At 36.6% G+C, this 22510-nt stretch overlaps 1 protein-coding gene across 1 annotated transcript in view; it reads left to right on the top strand.

Annotated features, from left to right (window-relative positions):
- Window positions 1-22510, top strand: part of csmd2 (CUB and Sushi multiple domains 2) — a 539567-nt gene that overhangs the window by 90212 nt on the left and 426845 nt on the right. The window contains exon 6 of the mRNA XM_069896324.1: window positions 21824-22006. Coding sequence (XP_069752425.1) covers window positions 21824-22006 — 183 coding nt within the window. The remainder of the gene's footprint in view (window positions 1-21823; window positions 22007-22510) is intronic.

Genomic DNA, 22510 nt, shown 5'->3' with positions numbered 1-22510 from the left:
GTCTTTAAACTGTTGTTCAAAATTCTCAAATTCTTGTAGAGTTGTTTTCAGAAATATTGCTTCATACAAATGACTTGTTTTCAACAAATCCCCTCTCTTGCGTGGAGGTTGCAGACCTTGTGATTTCCATGATGATTTCACAAATCCAATCAAGGGTTAAATGAAGTGACCATTGCAAATAGATATGGTAGAACTGCCCACTCTTAACAAAGAGACAGTTGAAGTGACCCTTTTTTTCAAAGCCTCTGATTCTGTTTCTTCCCTGTCAAAGGGATCACACAACAGCACCTTTCTCATGGAAGGTGACTGGATCTCTGACCTTAGATAAAAACTGGTTTGTAATATTCACAAGATGCCTTCTCGGAGTGTCCATATCACATGACATGACATCACTGCTGGCTCCTAAGTTTCATTTTCTTCAGAAAGATGAGTCAACAAGCAAATGGCCTCCTTAGCAAACACGAGTTTTCAATGGAGAGCAATCATAAGACTTTAATGACTGTTTACAGCTTTCAACTCCCACTTCATCTCCCACTTGACGGAGCCTCAGAGTCTGCTGTAAAATGATGTGTAATGTTCTCTGTGTGTGTTTTCCCCCCTCCGTTTCAAACCCACAGTCCCTTTACTATTAAAACACACCTTTTAACCTAAAGATGTCTAATAGCAGGATACTGTAACACACCCATGTCAGCCATTTCATGGCCGCCACATCCATGGCACAGATGATCAAAATGAAGTTTACTGCGGTTCTTCAAATGCACAAGCGAGTATGGAAACGATAGACTTTCCGCTACATCCTGTCACATAGTGGAAGTAAACACTAAGCTGTGCAATGGAATTTGCTAAGCTGACACACATTCACCAACAAATGTGGTCACTAATAACTCGATCCCTGGTGGTTAGCTTGGGTTTCATGGAAATAGAAGGAGGCCACTCAGCCCTTGTACCTGCTCTGCCATTAACTAAGATCATTCACTTCAATACCACTTTCCTGCTCGAGTATCGTATCTCCTGATTCCCTTAACATCCAGAAGTCTAACAGGCAGAACCATCGTCTCTCAGCAGACACATAACAGGAAAGAAATGTCTGGATGATGCCAAGTGCTGCAGATGAAATGCAGGTAAATTGGACTCACGTAGATGGGTAAAGGGTGGTCCCTTTGCTGTGTAACTTCACAATTCCGTGAGAAGGCTGTGATAATTACAGGGTGTTGAAATATTTCTTTGATTCCTCTGTTAAGGCTGTCCATACCCGATGGGGTCACTCAAGACTGGCATGGGAAAGCTGTGCATTGGTTCTTTTCTGTTCCTTTCAGGTGCTGAAGAATTTCTGAGCCGTGGCATTTGCCTGAGAATTTCTTTTATTTCCTTGGCAGTCCCAAATGAATTTAATTTAGTGGTGCACCATAGTAACAGGCCCTGATGACCCATGAGCCCACTCTGTCCAAATACACCCATGTGACCAATTAGCCTGTATATCTTTGAAACGTGGGGAGGAAACACCATCAGCATTTTTAGCAATTGTCATTATCACATGGGAAGACTGTAAAACAATGGATCTGAACCAGTTAGCTGCCATGAACAGAAAAGTCTGATGTGATTGCAAAAACATATTCCAAGTGTGGCATAATGCGTCAATATTTCATTTGATCATTGAGGTTGTTTGCCCGATTTTTCAAAGGAATTTAAAAATGTGTTCTGTGGGCTCTGATTTGCATTGGATGATTCTTTCACAGCATAAGATTTTATTTTTGAAACCATTCAAATTAATCAGCACACAGCTTGGTGAATATATGCCAGTCAATACGCAGTTTGTTACAGGCCTGCTCTTAAACATATGACAGGAAATTAATTGTTCCAGGCAACATCTGTATTACAACCTTGTCATCACATTATATGTGTCCAACTGTGTATACCTGAAAGAGTCTATAATGGATAAAATGCAGCCAAGGTTGTTAGAATAGGCCTAAACTAAAAAGCAAAGGGATTGTGTTTCTATATAGTTAAGTAGCACAAACTGCATAAACAAGTAATGTAAATGAAGTTATTTCAATACTCTCAAATTAGTTATATTGTGCAGTTGTAGTTCCCCATCCTCAGTTTGGTTAGAGAAGTTGGGTGGGAAGATTGACCAAAGTAACTTATGGGTGACTGTTGATTGCTGCCATGAATTATTCCTGCACATAACACTTGGGGTGCATGAGCATTTGAGCTCCAGAAACTGAGGCTAACTCTCCCCATCAAAATTATCCCAGATCCTTAATTCTAAACATGCCTCAGAGTCCATGCCATTTGGTGTCATAGATGCAAACGGATGAAATCAGGCTGTTAGATTCACTGATGCGCTGGTTCTGGACTGATTGTTGCGGGCATAAGCATTCGACATAGACTAACATTTCTCAGACACACAGGTCAAAATACAAATAAAACTTAGCAGGCACGAATAAACTGAATGATAAAAAAAATTAAATCTGCTCTATTCTCTATCCATACAAAAAAATCTTGTTCAAAGTCACTGGTTCAAGAATAATGTAATTTAGAATATAAACAGATGAAGTTTTCCAGTGAGGAAGGAAGGGAAGTAACTTTGGATAGGAGTATTTCACGGGTCACAAGGCACAGTGCATTAATTGCAGAAAACTCTGACACAAGATTAGACAATCTAAATGGAAACTATTTATGTGATCACTCCTCAATATCTGCTGCATGATGGGAAGGTGGACTGAAGAGAGAGATGGAGGGAAGACATGGGAACGTATCACTTCAGCCCCCCTCAAAAACCAAGTAAGCAATTGAGGCATGCTGATTGAGGTTGTGTTGTCCATCCAGAATATTAAAACAATGGTCCAGCAATTAAGCCTTTGTCAAATGTGTTGGTCCTGACTCGGGACTTTAAGTAATTCCAAAAGAAAAAAATGCTTATTGAAAAGTGTTGAAATGTTTTTCCTTCAGATTGGAACATTAATAGCTGATCCTGGAATACTCTTCGCTTTCCCTTCACCCCCCCCCCCCACCCCACCCCAAGAGTTAAATATAGTTTAAACTAATGAGCATCTCATAGCCAGTGAATGATGAAGTATAACTTCCAGGACTGACCTGACCACTCCTTTCCTGACATCTGTCAGTGACTGATCAGGTCACTTTCCCTTGACCACATTGCTCTGGTGGTGAAGATGTCTTTCTTCCATGATAAATCTCCTCTGACATAAACAACAGAAGCTGTGTTTCTTTTTCCTCTCTCTTCCACTACATGTGAAACACCCTTTCCCCTCTGTCCTCAGCTCTCTTCCCCTTTCCTGTCTGGTATTTTTGTTTGCTGTTTGGTACAATTTTTAAAATGTTACCAAGTTGTAATAGTTTCATTATATTCCAGGTGATTTAAAAATAATTTAACCGGTGAGCATGGGCTATTTTATTTTAGCAGTATTTCAGTTGTGAAATCAATTCAAGAAATTATATATCTGCAATGCAAAACGTTACAGGGTGAAATCAGAACCTTTGAACTTCCCTGAACCATTTTCCATTGTTGTCATGTTCAACATATCTGCATGACAGAATTTCTGAAAGTCAGACATGAAATCTCCATATTATAGCTCTGGGAACTATCAAAAACTACAAGAGGTCACATATACTCATGTCTATCCCTTTCTCTGTCAGCATTCTCACACACTGGTTCTTTCAAACAGGTCAATCAGTTTCTGGAATTGTGTTGGATGATCTCTCATTGTCTTGCCACCTCTACAGCTCTTCAACAGTAGAGTACACCCAATGATGGTTTCAGAAGATGGGATCATCTCCCAAAATGTCAGGCCTTTATTTTTAATTGTGGATAATGAGGAGAGTGACCATGTAGGGATGGATCTGAGTTCAAGGAGATTTCCTGGACTATTCAATTGAGCATTTTGTAATAGATTATAACTCTTAATTCTTGAAGAGAAGTAGTATTGATATTTTGGTTTTCAAACATTGGCTCCTTTGTTTACCTCATGCATGTTTCATAATGTTTAATGGCAGCTTTTCCATCTCATAAAGTGGATTAATTAAAAGATACCACAGTAAATCTGTTTATTAAGAACTAATTGATCAATTTGTTGTTTGCTAATAATATCAGAACGCATCAATTTAATACATTCTCCAACAAATGATTCAAGAAATAAAACTCGAGCTCATACTCTTTTACAACATGGTTCCTTGCTTTGACGGCATTAAAATTGGGCCAGTCAAAGTCAGAATTATTAAGTTCTCTGTAATTGTTTACATGATCTCATCTGCTTTGTTACAGTTCTGTGCAGACTTTGGCATGTCACCCACACCATGCTTCGATGATTGCCATTAAAAATGTTGCAATGCTTATTTTTGAAATCATGACTTAGTTCCTCTTCTAATCATCAGTTCTTTGCCAGAGTGTCTGCTGCAATGGTTGTTCTTTCCACACCTTCTGCCCTTTATCCTGGAGCTTGCAAAATTTTCACCCCCCTTCCTCCCTCCTCTTCCCAATAGGTCACATTACAGAGATGGGGGTCAGCTTTCATGTGCATGTTGGTGACACTCAGCTCCAGTGCTGCAGGACCCGTCGTTTCCTGAGTGAACAAAAGTGCTGGAGAAGCTCAGCAGGTCACAAGAAGCAAAAAGCAATTGAATATTCGGACCTCAGTCCTTCATCAAGAGTCAACTGTTGTTTGCTTTCTATTGATGATGTGTGACCAACAGAGATTCTTCAGCACTTTTGTGGACTGTACTCAACCCCAGAATTAGTAGATGTTCTCATTTACCTACATTGGTACCTCCTCTCTCTTTGTTTTGTCAGATTAATTCTAGGCTTTGATGATTTCAATTTTGATACAGGCATTGATTCTAACCTTCCCCTCGCTGATTCTCTTGTGCAGAATTAAACTATTTGGAATCTCATTCCTCTGAATCATCACTCCTCACCTTTCTTACATTCACTTTATACCCTCTGCCTTCAGTGGCTAAAAATGAAGTCATGTCTTTGCTTATAGACTCGATCACTGCCCAGAACTTCTATCCAGTCAACACCCCCTTTCAGCTTCAGCAAATGAAAACCTGTTTATCTAATTCATTCAGAAAATGTGGGCATAAGTGGAAAAGCTAACATTTACTGCGTATTCCTAATTGCTCCACCACTTTTTACCATTTCAATGAATTGTTAAGAGTGAACCAATGTGTCTGTGGAATAATACATAAACAAGACTGACAAAGCAGGGCATTATTGAACCAGAATCTTTGTTTCATCACATTCTCATAGTTGGCTGATAATTATTTCTGTTTCCATTTTCGGAATTCTCAATGGAGCTCCAACTTGAATGATAATGCCTGCAGAACTACTCATTTTCCTATGTGAAAGACAAGTAATAGTTACGCCTTTATTGCCATAAACATTGTACAATGTACATATGCACTGAAATTCTTTCTTGTTGCAGCTGACCCTAAAACACAACTACAATAGTATAAGTGAAGTTAAATTAAAAAGATAATACTATACAACTCCGATTATTCAAAATGGTCAGGACAGGACCTATGTTGGATAAATGTCTTTTTCAGAGAATTGGTCTTTTTTTTTAATGTAGCAACGGCAAATCACTTTGTAACAGTGTTTAGAATTGTGTGAGACAGTGAAACCTTTTGGGAATAGAATTATGGAATTCTTTGAAGGTTTATTTAAATTCATGGAATTCTTCAAAGGTTTATTTAAATTCAAGATTTCACTTGACCCTCTGGTATTTTTATAAGGTTATATTAAAAAATTGAGCCTGGAATTTAAATTAGATAATTATGAAATTGCATTTTTAAGACTGGTGTTAGCTGTGGCAAGAAAAAGTTTGGCTATTAATTAGAAAAATGAGACTGATTTAAGCATATGGAAATTAGGTCTTGTATTCCATTGGAAAAGATGACATATAATTTATGTAATAATTATCCCTTTATTGTTAAGGTGTGGAGCCTGTATATGAAATATATGGGTTTAAATTTGTGGTAGTTTTTTTTTTCTCCTGCTGTTGGGGTTGCCCCAATCATGGCAATATTGGACGATTGTTATGTGAGTTGATCTCCTCTTTGTCATTTTCTTTTTTTTAATCTTTTTTTCTTTGGGGTAGTTTAGAGCAGGGCGGGGGGGGGTGGGGTGAGGGATTACAGGGGAGATGTAATTAGTATTCTGCTTTTGATTGTATGCTTTATTTGAGTAATTAATAAACTATACAAACAGTGTTTAAACATCAACAAATTACAAGAGAAGGCTTTTTAAGAATTAAAATTATGTTTAATTCTCACCCAAAAAAATGCTGGTTGCCAGGAGTCCGACGTTCCCACTGCTGCTGGGAGCTTGAGGTCCTCGGTCAGTTCAGCTTTGAAAAAGTTTTGGATAAATATGGATTTCTGATTTGTTTCTGATATCCTCATTTATCTTAAATTTTAAAAACAGTTTGGATAATTGAGGATTTTGGAGAATCTGATTTTGGATAATTGGAGTTTAACTGTAAATACAAAAGGTAGATTGGTCATAAGTATTTACAGTTACAATAGAATAGGAAAATGATTTCAATGGTGCAGATTGTCCATGTTGTGGTGCTAGAGAAGTTCATGAACAGTGTACCAAGGGGACATTCAAGACCCTGATAGCCATTGTAAAGAAACTATTCTTAAACCTAGAGGTGCTGATCATCAGGCTTCTGTAACTTCTTCCTGAATGTAGTCGTGAGAAGAGGTTATGTTGGCTGCCTTCTTGAGGCATTGCCTATGATAGATATCTTCAGTGAATGGGAGGTCAAAGCCTGGGATGGACCTGGCTGCGTTTGCTACCTTCTGCATTGCTGGGAGGTTAAGTTTCTAAACCAGGCTGTGGTGCAGCCAGTCACACCTGCAGTAAACCTGTAGAAATTTGATAGATTTTTCAATGACATGCCAAATATCCTCAGACGTCTGAGAAACTGTAAGCCTTGGTGTGCTTTCTTCATGGATGACTCGATGGGCTGGCTCCAGGAGAGATCATGTTATATGGACTTACAGGAAGTTAAAGCTACAAACCCTCTCCACCTCTGTCCCATCAATGCAGACAGGTGTGTGGTCCTTCAGCATCCTTTCTTAAAGCCAACCATGAGTTTCTTGATCATTGAGAGCAAGGTTGTTCTGGCACTACCCAGCCAAATTTTCAATCTCCTTCCTGTATAATTTCCTCATTATTTCCAGTTGTTCAGCCAATAATGGTGGTCTTTAGCGAATTTATAGATTGTGTCACATCCAAACTTGGCTGCGGTGTTGTTTGTAATATTCCATCTGGGCTCTCTCCAACCAGATGATGTTGACATCAACTTCTCTGGATTCTGTTTGGCCCCTCACCTTATCCCTCACTCTTTCTCTATCCCTTTGTTTCCTTTCCTCCAGCACTCCACCCTTTTCTCCCTCCATTCAGAGAGCTACACCCCCTCACTTACAAGCTTTTTCCTCTTCTGCTCTCCCACCTTCATCCACCTGTGACGTGTTGCCTGTTGGCCTGTGCTCCATCCTCTGCACCGTCCCTCCCTTCCCCCAACTTTTTTTTTATTCAGGTGCCTGCCTGCATTCTGCTCGTACCTTGATGTAGGTACAAAACACTGGTGGTATCCCTTTGCTTCCTATAGGCACAGCATGACCTGCTGAGTTTCTCCAGCAATTTTGTGTACTGCATCAGTAAATGCCAACTTTTTATCAAGGTTGATCATGGCACATGAAATTTGAAAAGCACAGACAGGGGAGAAAATAGTTCTGGAAGAAAATTAAATGATTGGGCTAACTCAGTGCTCTTAAAAGTCTTTTATCTTGCAACATAACCTTTGTTGTGCTATAACATGAAGTTGTGCTAATAAAACAAGACTGAATAAATGAACAACCATGTTCATTTGATATACTCTATGTACAAGATCCTAAAGTAGAAAGCCGCAGGGCATGATCATTTGGATTCATGTCTTTATTTTATGTATTATGCCTTCATTGACAACAGTGCATAGGATTCATATGAAAGGGAAAAAGCCATTTTAATTAGCTCATGAGGCATGAGGAATGAATGAACTGTTTACTCTATCAGTAATTTGGTTGATTTTCTAGCTATTATGGACAGCTCATTATTTCTTGCATTGTTATTTACTTAGTCTAATGTTTACCTGATCTCCATGTGTCTGCACTTGGTATTAATGTTCAACAATTTCCCAGTTCAGCCTCATAGCGATTTATAATTAGAAATAATAAGATATGCTCAGCCCATTGTCTGCCTTCTGCAATATTCAAAATTGAACTCTGGATGTTTTTGCAGAAACCATTAGCACTCATTTATTCCTCAAAGTGCACTCATGCTTTCTCTTTATTACCCATTGAGATACCACATTTGCTAAAAGAGTCACCTGGGGAATTTATTAATCAGCGAAGCCATTTTCTGAACTTAAATTTTTTTGCTGCTTTCACTAATCAGTTACTTTGCTCAAATGTCTAATTCCCAGTGTTAATCGTTCCTTTTGGCCTATTCAACCAAAGCAGACATTCAGTGACTGGTAAAAGGCTTCACATTTTCATCCTGCCCACAGTGAGGCTAACTGTCACCAGTGCGTTAGGAGCAAAGGCAGAAATACGGTTTAAACCTGTTACAGATGGCTCCAGGACATTGATATGAAGTGGGAAATTAGGACAATGCCACCAAGGTTTTTTGGCATTTGTGGAATCTAGTAATGCAAAGAGACATTAACCTACACAGGTTCCAAAGAGTCACCATTACACCATAGCTGGGCTAATGTGAGGAGTATTACTGTTCATGCTTCAATTCAATGGGTAACATTTATAATTTTCCTTTAACGTAACAGTATGGCCTCAAGTGCTTCACAGAAACTTTATCAAACAATGTTTAATATGAAGCCACATGCGAAGTAATAATTTAAATAGCAAAGACGTTAGGATTTGACTTTAAGGATATTGTCTGTCGAGGATTAATGGTGAGTTGATTAAAATGTGGATGATATAGAAAGTGAATGGAGACCAGAACTATTATTGTTGGGCCAGATTCAAGGGCATTATATTTCCCATGACTCTCCATCCACTGAGTAACCCTCACACTGGTGAAATAGCATTGCCCTCAATCGACTTGAACTGTAACTTTGGTCTCTGTCCTGTGTTTTGTTCCACCATACTTATGCAAGGAGGATAGACTTGCTGGATAGCACACAAAACAAATCATCACCATGTGTGATGCTTTTAAAGTGAACATTTTAAAAGCCAAGGTTTTTCTTAACTGGGAACAAACTTTGTCAAAGTTTGAACACAGCTTGCTAGAATATAGGCAGCAGAAACTTGAATGTGAAGATCATCAAGCTATAAATGACAAGTAGATAAAGTGATTTTATGTTCAAAACTGTATCATATTCATTCTATAATGATTAAATAAAATTTGTGGCCCAGCTCCTTTAAATCGAGGATACCCACAGGATTTCCCAGGTGTGATCAATAGCTATCTGTTCTCTCTGAATGTAGCGGATACAGAAATTAAGGAAAATGAAAATTTGGCTTTTGTAAAGAAATGTTTGTTCTGGAAAGATGAGTATGATTTGGAAAAGTGTGCACAGATAGAAAAGAAGTTGTGTAGTGAGAAAATGGCTTTTTTTGAAGGAAAATGGAGTACGTTTTGGCTGTCTGTGTAAAGGACACATCAGGAAAATCTGCAAAAAGTGACTCCGCTTCAACATATGTAGTCAAGTGCATCCCAAAATGCTACAAATCTTCCGGAAAAGAAGGATATGGGAAACGAACAAATGACATGAAAAGAAGTAGATGAAAATGGTGCTGAAGCCCCAGTATTGGCTAATAGACTTGCTGGGGCTGGAGAAAACAACTGCAAACTTTTGATAATCTGACAACTCCAGATGCATCTCACTTGTATTCATGTATCTAACAGCTTCTAATCCAGTGGTTCTTGGCCTTTTTCTTTCCACTCACATACCACTTTAAGTATTCCCTACACCACAGGTGCTCTGTGATTAGTAAGGGATTGCTTGGGGTGCCATGTGAATGGAGAGAAAAAGGTTGAGAACCACTGCTGCCACTCAGTTGCGGTGACTGTCATTTCCTACTTTTAAACTTAAGCAAATAACAATTTCACTTAAATCGGTGTGGACTAGAAGGACCCATATGGCCTGTTCCGTACTGTAATTGTTATATGTTATATGGTAATACATGGCAGCTCAAGGCCATGAAAGGAAGTGCAATAGTGCATACTTTGGTTTTGCATTTCCTGACTCAGGAAACACTGCGTCGTTTTGTATCATGGGGCGAATGAATAAGCTTAACTTTCAAGGAAGAAGTACAAAAATTCTATTGAGAATTATAGGTCAAGTTAAACACATTGAAACCAACATTGTTTTTGGGGCTAGAGATTACTGGGCTCGATAGTCATGACTTTTGTGAATTCCCAGGCATATACACTCAGAAGACCATGCCTGTGCATAAAGGAAACACCCCACATCAAAATGACATTGAACCATGGATGCATTTGAAATAGGTTCGTTTATGCAAAATCAACTCTGAGATTGAGTTGCTAATTGGCTCAAATGTGCCAAAAGCTCTGGAACCACTTGATATGATAAGGAGTGTGGGAGATAGACCTTGTGCTGTCAAAGCTAAGCTTGGTTGCATGATTAATGAAAAGAGTTTCAAAATCAGTTGGCTTCAAGTGTCAACAAGGTATCGATTATTCAGCTTAATGAGCTGTGGGATCAGTGGTTGAAGAATGACTTTCGTCAGAGCCCCAAGGATGGCCAAGAACCTTCAAAGGAAGACCGGCAGTTCTTGGAATCGGTGCCAAAATCTGCCAAGCTGGTTAATGATCATTATTGCATTGGATTACCTTTGAAGAAAAGGAACATAGGCATGCCTGAAAATAAAAGTTTTATCGAGCAACATACACTAAAGTTAAAAGAAGAAGATTCTTCCTTTCATTCGGACTACACCAAACATGTTCTCGAAAGGTTATGTATGCAAAGAAAGGTAATGCAGAGAAAGTACCAGATAATATTTTGGAATGTTGTGATGGCAAAAAATTGTAATTAATACACCATGGAGTTTTGCATCTGCAGAAAATAAAGCTTTGTGTGGTGTTTGATTGTAGAGCAACCTTTTGGGGGTGGGGTTTCACTAAATTCTCAACTCTTACAGGGTCCTGATTTGACCAGTATGTTGATAGGAGTCTTAACTAGATTCTGTGAAGAACTTGTAGTCGTTACTGCAGACATGAAAGCAATGTTCCATCAGGTCAAAATACCAAATGAAGACTGTGACTTGTTACCATTCCTTTGGTGGCCTGATGAAGGCGACAATCAGAACATGGTAGAATACAATATGACAAGACATCTATTTGGAGCCACTGCATCACCAAGTTGTGTGAATTTTCCCCTTCGAAAGTGTGCTGAGAACAATATGGAGCAATTTAGCTCTCAAGCTATAAACACCATCAGGAATAATTTCTATGTGGATGACTGTCTCACTTCTGTAGCCACAGTTAAGGAAGCAATTGCTCTTTGTCATGAGTTGAAAGTGAACTGTTTCAAAGGAGGTTTTTTGCTTACCCAAATGGATAAATAACAGTCACCAGGTATTGGCTGCCATACCTGTAAGAGAGAGGGCAAAATAAATGAAGAATTTGGGCTTAGACCATGACAACTTTCCTGTTGAGAGAGTGTTAGGTGTACAATGGTGTGTTCAGTGTGATGTTTTTAAGTTCAAAATCACTTTGAAGGACCGACCTCACACAAGGCTCCAAAAGCTCAGTGGATCATGAGTTTGTTCCTTGCTGGGGCCTCATTTCTGTGAGGGCCGCTGGACAAAGTGGTGACTCTCTGTCTTCCTTACGGTAGACAAAGTTAAAAGAATTTCATATATGTACATTCCAAAATGTAACATTACATGACAATAATGGAACCTTTACCTTTTAGAAAGAGAATTCTATCACAGTCAGTTTGATATATGATCCTTTTGGAATATTGGCACCTGTTGCCCTAACTGCAAGAAGATCCTGCAAGATTTGTATAGGAACAAGAAGATTGGTTTGGAAAATGAGATACCAGAATCGATTCAACAGAAATGGACATGTTGGATACAGGATCTTCTTAAGCTGGAAGACTTCAAGATTGGCAGATGCTTTAAACTTCCAAATTTTGGAAATGTTACATCTGCTCAATTGCATCCATTTGCAATGGAAAAGGCCAGAGTGGCTCCATTGAAACCAGCCACTATCCCACAAATGGAGTTGACATGATGAGTGGAATGGTCACAATGTTGAAACTAACAGACTCCATATTTTGAACTTTTATGGCTGACAGAATCACAGAAATTGATAAAGTCACATGTCCAATACAGTGAAGATATGTTATTGCAATTAACAATCCTGCCGATCTGGCTTCTGAAAGTCTGAAAGCCAAGACTTTTGGGAAGAATGAAATGCGGGTGTTAGGGCTTTGATTTCTTCTGCAGCCTCAAAAGGAGTGGCCACTTGATGATGTGGAGTTAGTAACGTAATTCCAACTCTCCCCGAAATTTTTTTTAAAAAGAGTAAAAAAAATATAGAAAAGTTTAAAAGGACAGTGAAAGAAACCATCAGAAAAGTTGGAGAAAAGAACAGGATGCAACAAAAAAAGGAGAAAATTGTTACGATGCTGGAACCAGAAAAAGAAAAAGACAAGGAGAAAGAAATAAGGCCTACCTCAAAGAAGGAGCCTGGAGTTGTTCGTTGGTTGATCCTCTGTAGTGAACGCTAGGGAGCTGGGGAGACCTTGAGTTCTTGCACTTTGGGTCTCCCCCAGCAATGGCCGCTAGCAACTGAAGAAGAACACCTACCGCGCAGGTGCGAGGAGTTGCATATGTGCAGAGAACAAAAAGGCCTCACTTTTAAAAAAAATATCCTGAGCCTGACAGCTCTGGGGGAGAACCCAGTGAAGAGCTAATGGAGGTAGAAGTTGAATTGGACACAGACAAGGATTCAGAGGTTGGTAAATAAACTATTATTGGCTTCGGAAAGAACTGCCATCCTCTATCTTATTGAGCCTTTCATAATTGTATTCCTTTCTATGAGATCTCTTCTAAGTCCAGGAAGTGCTGTCCCTGATAACTCGATCTCTCCTCATAGGCTAACCCTCTCATCTCTAGAATCAACCTGATGAACCTCCTCTGCACCGCTTCCAAAGCCAGTATATCGTTCCTCCATTAAGGAGACCAGAACTGTATAAACTACTCCAGATGCACCCTCACCAGTATCTTGTACTTTTGCAGAATAACCTCCCTGCTCTTAAAGTTAATCCCTCTAGTAATGAAGGCCAACATTCCATTGGCCTTCTTGATAGCCTTCCGTACTTGGAAACCAATTTTTTTCAATTCATGCACAAGCACTCCTAAATCCTTGTGTAAGGTAAAATGTCAGGAGTATCTGTAGAAAATTGACATGGAAATACAAATTGGGAGTTTGCAGCTTCCTAACTTTAAGAATTATTATCAAGTAGCTCAATTGAGATTTCTTACTTTATCATTATTGAATGAAGATCTACCAGGACCAATGCCTGAAGTAAACCGGTGCGGACTCGAAAGGCCAACATGGCCTGTTTCCGCTCCGTAAATGGTTATATGGTTATATGGAGGTCAAAATGTATCTGGGTAATCTGTAGCATCTCTGGAAGAATCATTGCAACAGAGTCTTAAAGTCATATCTGATTAAAGATGTGACTGGTCAAGTGCAGAATACCGTAAACCAAATGGATAATAAGTTAGAAGTTATGGAAGAAAGAATAAAAGGAAATGAATTGGAAATACAGCAACTAAAAGACCAGGTGAAAAATTTGCAAGCAGAATCAAAAATAATGAAGGATCTTTTTAGCCAGAAGATGGACACTTTGGAACATTATCATAGAAGAGATAATATCAAGATTGTGGGGCTGAAAGAAGGTAATGAATGTCAGGACATGAAGAAACTTTTACAAAGTTGGATACCGCAAGTACTGGGAATGGAAGAATTTAAAGGAGACATTGAAATTGAAAGAGCACATAGAGATTTCAGACCAAAACCACAAGAAGGTCAGAAAGTGTTGGAACTAACAGCAAAGCAAGCAAAGACAAGACAAGCCCCAATGATCAACAATGGAAACAAGATCTTCTTTTACTTGGATATAAGTTTTGAACTGCTGAAAAAGAGAAAGGAATTTAACGTAGTTAAAAATGTTTTGTGGAAGAAGGGATATGCATTTGTTTTGAGAAATCCAACTGTATTGAATTTTTTTCTTGAAAATAAGCATAATTTTTTTTCAGATCCTGATGAAACCAAAGCTTTTGCTGAATCTTTGCCTGTTACGATGGGAAGTAAGGGGTGAGGAGGCATACTGTTTGGTTTGATGGTAAAACTGGAAGATTATGTGACTTTTCTTTAATTATAAGGGTAGGGAGTTAAGATAATATTAATAGGTAGTTAAGTAAGTGATGATATATGTATGAGCGTTGTGTCCGCTCCATCCTCAACATCCATTGGAGTGCTTACATCCCTAACGTCGAAGTACTCGAGATGGCAGAGGTCGACAGCATCGAGTCCACGCTGCTGAAGATCCAGCTGCGCTGGATGGGTCACATCTCCAGAATGGAGGACCATCGCCTTCCCAAGATCGTGTTATATGGCGAGCTCTCCACTGGCCACCGTGACAGAGGTGCACCAAAGAAAAGGTACAAGGACTGCCTAAAGGAATCTCTTGGTGCCTGCCACATTGACCACCGCCAGTGGGCTGATAACGCCTCAAACCTTGCATCTTGGCGCCTCACAGTTTGGCGGGCAGCAACCTCCTTGAAGAAGACCGCAGAGCCCACCTCACTGACAAAAGGCAAAGGAGGAAAAACCCAACACCCAACCCCAACCAACCAATTTTCCCCTGCAACCGCTGCAATCGTGTCTGCCTGTCCCGCATCGGACTTGTCAGCCACAAACGAGCCTGCAGCTGACGTGGACTTTTTACCCCCTCCATAAATCTTCGTCCGCGAAGCCAAGCCAAAGAAGAAGAAGAAGATATATGTAAAGGCTTGTCAATATAAGATTCAGAGGGGAATGTTTGCTGGCTGCCACCGAATCATGTGTGCAGGTAAAAACATATGATTTTTGTGTGTCTCTTTTTTGGGGAATTCTATCATTTCTTGTTTCTTAACTTTTCCTTTTTTTCCCACACATTTATTGGTATAATCGATCTAATGAAGAATAATGCCCTTGTTATGTTAAAGGGAGATTTGGAGGATGAAGGCTGGATGAGTCGAGGGTTAATTTGATTGAAAAAGATTGGGAAGATTAATTTTATGAGTTTTAATGTTAATGGGATACAAAATCAAATAAAAAGCAAAAAGATATTGGTATTTATGGAAAACAATATAGCTTTTTTACAAGAAACATTTACTGGAGAAGGAATTAGATAAATTACAAAGGAATTGGGTAGGTAAAGTAATGACAGCCTCATTTAATTCAAAGGCTCAAGGAGTCGCAATATTGATAAATAAAAATCTACCAGTGAAATGTTAAACGTAGTAAAGGACAAGGCAGGAAATTATGTAATGGCAGAATGTCCGATAAACTCAGAAAATTGGACCTTGTTCAATTGATATGCTCAAAATATAGAAGATAATATAGAAGATAATCAATTTATGCAAGACATTTTTATGAAATTATTAAATGCCAATGGTAAAATTTTGAGGAGAGGAGATTTTAATTTGACGTTAAATTCAAAAATAGATAGATCAGGAAATATGTAAGACAGTAGAGTTTCTAAAGAAGTAAAAAAAAATAATGGTAGATATGAGATTGATAGATATTTGGAGGAAAATGTAAATGAATGAAAGATTATTCATTTTATTCTTTTTGGCATAGGACATATTCACAAATTTACATTTTTATTGATGGATCAAGTTCAATCTAGAGTACAACAGATGATATATTTTGGTTAATGTCAATAATATCTGAAGAAGATAAGATTAGTGGATATCTTTGACTTGGCTTCGCAGACAAAGATTTATGGAGGGGTAACGTCCAAGTCAGCTGCAGGCTCGTTTGTGGCTGACAAGTCCGATGCGGGACATGCAGACACGGTTGCAGCGGTTGCAAGGGAAAATTGGTGGGTTGGGGTTGGGTGTTGGGTTTTTCCTCCTTTGTCTTTTGTCAGTGAGGTGGGCTATAGGTGGAGATTAAATAAGGTATTGATGAAAAGGAAAGATTTTTGTGATTTTGTAAGAAAACAAATTAAGTTTTTTTTAATGGAGAATAATAAAGACGTGGTTTAAAAAATTGTTATATCGGATGCTCTAAAGGTATATTTAAGAGGAAAAATTATTCATTATATGGCAAAATTAAAAAAAGGATTATTTGAAGGAAAGAGATCAATTAGAAAAACAAATTACTGATTTAGAGAAAACAATACAAATTAGAACAAATGCGGAAAGGAAGAAATTAATGGAAAGAAAAAAGGTCAAGCATAATATGCTACAAACATATAGAACTGAAAGAGATATTTTGGGAACTAAACCAAAGTATTATGAATTGGGAAAAAGCTCATAAGGTGTTGCCATGACAGTTAAAGAAAGAACAGGTATCTAGAACTATAGTAGCAATGAAAGTCCAGAATGGTCAGATGGTTTGTGTTGAAATAAATAAATGATAATTTTTGAGAGTTTTATGAGAAGTTATGTAAGTCTGAGTTGAAACAATATGAAATTAAAACAGAGCAATATTTGCAACAAATTCAATTACCAAATTGTGTGAAGAGGAGAGGAAAGGATTATCTAATTAATTGACAGAAGCTGAGATATATGTTATGAAAACATTGCAAAATAATAAAGCACCAGGAGAGGATAGTTTTCCAGTAGAAGTTTAAAAGGAATTTAAGGAATTGTTGGTACCAATTTTTGAAGAGATGCTAAATCAAATAAGATTTGATGTACCATAATCCTTTAAGATGGCATTGATAATGGTAATACCAAAAAAGGGAAAAGATCCATTACAAACAGCTTCAAAGAGACCAATATCTTTGTTAAATGTAGATCATAAATTTGTATCCAAATTGTGGGATAATCATTTGGTTAAGATACTTCCAAAATTGGTTAATATGGACCAGATGGGGGTTATTACAAAAAGAAAGACAGCAGATAATATAGTGAGATTTTTAATTTTGATAAATGTGGCTCAAAAAAGAAATGTTCCAGCAATGGCAATTGCTTTAGATGCAGAAAAAGCATTTGATAGATTAGAATGGGACTTTCTACTTAAGGTATTATACATGTTTGGATTTCCTCAGATATTTAAAAGATTAATAAAAGGATTGTATAATGAACCAAAGGCAAAAGTAATAGTAAATGGTCAAATATCAGGTTTGATTAGATTAGGAAGGTCTTCTAGGCAGGGTTTCCCACTTTCAACAATTTTATTTGTATTGGCAATAGAACCAGTATCTGAAATAATTCAAAGGAATGAGGAAATTACAGGTTTTAAGATAAGGGATAGGGTTCATAAAATTATCTGTTTTATGGATGATGTAATAATATATTTGACTAAACCTGAAATTTCATTGAATAGGTTAATGAAAGATTAATAGTATAGGGATTAGTTTCAGGATACAAGGTTAATGTGGATAAAAGTGAAATTATGCCATTGGTTAATGAAGATTATACACAATGTAAATGTTAGTAAAATTTAAATGGCAAAATGAAGGGGTTAAATATTTGGGGATAATGGCAAGTAATCAATTGAATAATTTGTATAAATTTAATTCTATAAGAAGATTGTAGGAAGATTAAAAAGATGGAAGGAATTACCAATAATGTTAATAGGATGGGTGAATTGTATTAAAATGAATATTTTTCCCAGAATTCAATACCTAATTCAAATATTACCAATTCAGGTACTTGAAATGTTTATTTTTAGATGATTAAATAAGAATATGAGAGAGTTTTTATGGAAAGGAAAGACAACAAGGAGAAGTTGACATGGAACAAAGATCAAGGGGGTTTGAAATTACCAAAATTAAAAAGTCAGTTGAGATTTTTTATCTTCTTGATAACAAAGGGAAGAAAAAGCATCTTGGGTAGATATTGAGGTGAATAACATAGGTGAAGTAAGTCCAAACCAAATAATGTACAAACAGAATTATGAAATTTTTAAAGGTAGAAAAGAAATACCAGTTTTAAGGTAATTTTTCGAATATGGAATGGGATACATGTGGAAAGAGGTATAAGGAATTATCAGTTGGTTCAATTGACTTTAAAACAGAATCAGCTTCCATTTACAATGAATAATTCTTTATTTGACAATTGGTATGTAAAAGGTAAAGAGAAAATACGAGATTTTTTAGGAGATTCATTGTTTGTGACATTTGATCAATTAAAGGAGAAATATGGGATATTGCACAATACAATATTTGCATATTATCAATTACAATCATATTTGAAGGATAAAATAGGAATGAACTTGAGACTTACAAAATATAGTCAATTTGCATATATTATAACAGATAGCTTTATTATTCTAAGATTTATAACTACTATGTATAATAAATTACAAGAAATAGTGGAAAAGAAGGATTTGTATAAAACTAAATTGAAATGGGAACGGGATTTAAATATACAAATTCATGAAGAAATATGGATGAAATTGTATAGAGATAGTGTAACTAAAACAATTAAAGCTAGATATCAAATATTTCAATATAATTTTTTACATCAAATGTATTATACATCATATAAGTTGAATAAATTTAATTTCAATTTCTCCACTCAATGTTTTACATGTAAAAAAAGTGATTGGTAATGTTTTGCATTCATTATGGTCATGTGAAAAGGTAAAATAATTTTGGAAAGAAATGTGTGTTATTTTAGAGAAGATATTATAAGTGAGGATTAAATTAGATCCAAGAATATTTTTCTGTTCAGCAACATATATGATGAAGATATTAAGTTGAAATTAGATAAATATAACAAGAGATTTTTGAGTCTAGCCACAGCAATAATGAGAAAGTGTAAAGCTAAAACATGGAAATTGTAAAATAATATTAAAATAGAAGAATGTTTTTAATGAAAGAAAATATTTTCTCCCATTAGGAAAAAAAATACTTATAATATGAGAGATTATGATAAATTTTGTCAAATATGGGAGCCTCATATGAGATTTAAGAATATAGACTAATCCAGACCTTCTAATCCAATCCCACTCTGAAAATATGGTACTTTCACCAAGAAATATTATGGTATTATTAATGTGCTTATAATTAATACGATGTATATGTTCTTTCTTTTCTTTTATTCCATCTTGTCTATCTTCAGGGATTGGGGATGGTAGGAGGGGAAAAAATTGAAAATTATTTTGTATTGAATAGCAAGTTAATTTGAAATGTATGAAGATACTAATAAATAATTTTAAAAAGGAGTGGCCTCAAATTCTGATAAATTAAAAGGAATTTTACCAGAAGATCCTGAAATCAAAAGTAAAACTGCAAATACTATACAGATAATGTCTGAACAAATGGACTCAGTTACCCATTTAATCCTGGAATTATTTGAAAGGGGCCACAGAATGGATGCTCAGATTTAAAAGATGGGTTCTGAATCGTAGCAGACATAACAAACAAGCAATGTTCTTGCTCTATTTCAATCGGATAACATTTATTAAGATCTACCACAAAAAATGACAGGTGGTCTTGAGACTCAAGGAAAGGGATGTCTTACAGTTAAAGAATTGATTAATACTGAAATGGAATGACAGAAATGGTTTAAGATCTGGAGCAATTTCACGGCTGGGGATGTCGCGATCATCATGGACCATTCAGCGCCTTGGTTGATGGGAAGATTGTAGATAGCATCCAGGACAAAAGCGGACTATTTTCAGATAAAGACTAAAACTAACTTTCTGAACAGACTAATTACCAAAATCTGTCTTTTACAAGAAGCAGAAAGCTTTGATAATCAACTTTTACTTTATTTTGAAATTTTATCTATCCATGTAATATATATACACACATTACAATGTACTATGTTTGTTTGTTTTTCTTTGTAATGGTTATTTTTTGACATAAAAATTAGGGGACAGTATTGTAAGGGTTAACATGCAAGTTGCAAACAAATTCTGCAAGCTGTTAACATACTTCATGCTGTCTCCTAGTAACATCTCATTTCAAATTTATAGCTAGCTCTCTCTCTCTCTCTCTCTCTCTCTCTCTCTCTCTCTCTCCATGTTTGAGATAAATGGTCAGTTTTCATTTTCTTTGTTCTATGAAATGGAAGAAATTAGTTTTGTTCCAACAATTTTTATTGACCGTTTAATCATTTAATCACTGTTTTAGTACCGTATAACCAAGTTTTTAATGGCCTGTAATTATGTAATAGCTGATAGAATGTTTAATAAACCATGATAAACTCAACTTAAATTTAGTACAGATTTGTTTGAACGAATTATAGATGACAACAACATTCTAATTCGTGTAAGTGACTATAAAGAAAAAATAGTTGCAACACTGCTCCTCTGAGTAGAAGATATCTTCTTCACTTGATTGAAGACTTTGAGTGCCTCCCTAAAGTATCAATGAGAATCAAATTCTTGAAAAAAGCTGATATAAGCAGGAGAAGCCAGTAATGTTTCTGAGGCTTTGAACTGAAGAGTGTCTTTGTTCTCCATTGACACTGTAGTTAAGTCACATTTGAGGAACATGGGAGAGGTCACTAATCTCAGTGAAGATAAAGAATACATATTGATTCTTAGGTCCTTAACAAAGCATGTTTTCATGCAAAGTGAGATGAATAAAATTTAGGGTTTTTTTGTGTAAGGGAAAAGTAAGAACAACCGTTTTTCAGACCAGTGAGGTTGAACATCTCACAACATGCGAATTTTGGATGTTATGCCATTCCAGGGAATTTTTCGTCAGAAGTAGATTCTGGCACAAACATACATTTTAGCATAAGAACAGGTGTCTAATTTTCCAGGGAACAGCAGAAAAAAAAATTAAGGTGGAAATGTATTCCAAATTGCTTAACTCTGATTAAACCAACTCTCAGCTACACAACACAGTAACGTGTAAAGTTGTACAAATGAAATGAAAGCCCAAAACCTCTTGGCTGCACAGGACAGAATAGCATTGAAGTAAAATTGCTTGTTCTAATGGACTATTTGGTTCATATTACTTCATGTATAAATTAAAATCAGGCCAACTCTTCATGAAAGCAGATGAAATATATTCAGATGGCCAGATACCTTGCTAAAATTAGGACAGAGCATTGGTAAGACTTTCATTATATGTGCTGATCAACTGTTTATTTATAATAGTTTATTAAGACTCGCACAAATCCAGAACAGCGATACAATCTTTCTCAACAATGATATATTATATTCAGAGCCCTTCCCTCCCTTCCCCGCCCACCCATCTCTTTTCCCTCCCATACCCTAATATCATAAGGAAAAGATTATTTAAATTAAACAAACATAAAAGAACCAAAAATCTATAGAGTCACAGACCTATAAAGGAGCCAAATATAAACCCAAAGAAACATAAATGGAAAAGACACAAAATAACTATTTTTCATTGAGAATATTTGTTTGAAAACTAAAAAATAGACTAATGTCACAAAAGATCATAAGTTTTACTATCATTTTACAGTTTGCATATGTTGTTTGTAGAAAGTATTTAATTTAGTTTTGCACTTTGTTCCTTACTTAAATGAAAGTATAAAACCTTGTCAATCCTAAGTCTTTGGATTCCTACTTCTTGAATGTAAATATATGTCCTCCCCGACCCTTGTCTTTCAGAGATAGAGCAGGGGACCTGCAGTGATCCTGGAACGCCAGCTTATGGAAAGCGAGAGGGCAACAGTTTCCTTCATGGTGACATTTTGAGATTTGAATGCTTACCCGCCTTTGAACTTGTTGGCCAAAAATCTATTACCTGCCAGAAGAATAATCAATGGTCAGCCAAGAAGCCAAGCTGTGTCTGTAAGTTGTTTAAAATAATCATGATCTTTATCAAGATGTACAAAGCAATATACATGTTGTTCTTTACCATAGCTCATCATATTGACACCGTAAGACATCTTTCCTGGAACTTAAGACAAAATATCCATGCAATCTTGTGATTGTCAGAAGAGAAAGTAGACTAACCTATACCATCAAAGGATGGCAATCAAGAATAATTTCTACAGTAGTTTATGGCACAGATTGTACTGCAATTTCCAATTGTCACCTTGAGGTCCCACATAATTCAAATGCAGCATATTTAAAAGGATTACTCTCCCTCTTCTTTTGGGTATGCAATTTGTTTTTCAGTAGGAACAAAAAAGACATTGGACTTTGCAGTTAAATAGTATGCTTTTGTGGGTGTCAAACAATAAAAAATGCCTATTTAACTAGAAATTGATAGATAAGGACCATGATAATAATTGGGCTGACTGATAGTTGCAAGAAATAGAATTAAGTCATGTGAATGTGGAATAAAAATAC

Source organism: Narcine bancroftii, chromosome 8 (genome assembly GCF_036971445.1).
Source record: "Narcine bancroftii isolate sNarBan1 chromosome 8, sNarBan1.hap1, whole genome shotgun sequence".
NCBI classification, from domain to species: domain Eukaryota; kingdom Metazoa; phylum Chordata; class Chondrichthyes; order Torpediniformes; family Narcinidae; genus Narcine; species Narcine bancroftii.
Note: the sequence above shows the minus strand (reverse complement) of the source record. Positions and strands in the feature narration are given on the sequence as shown.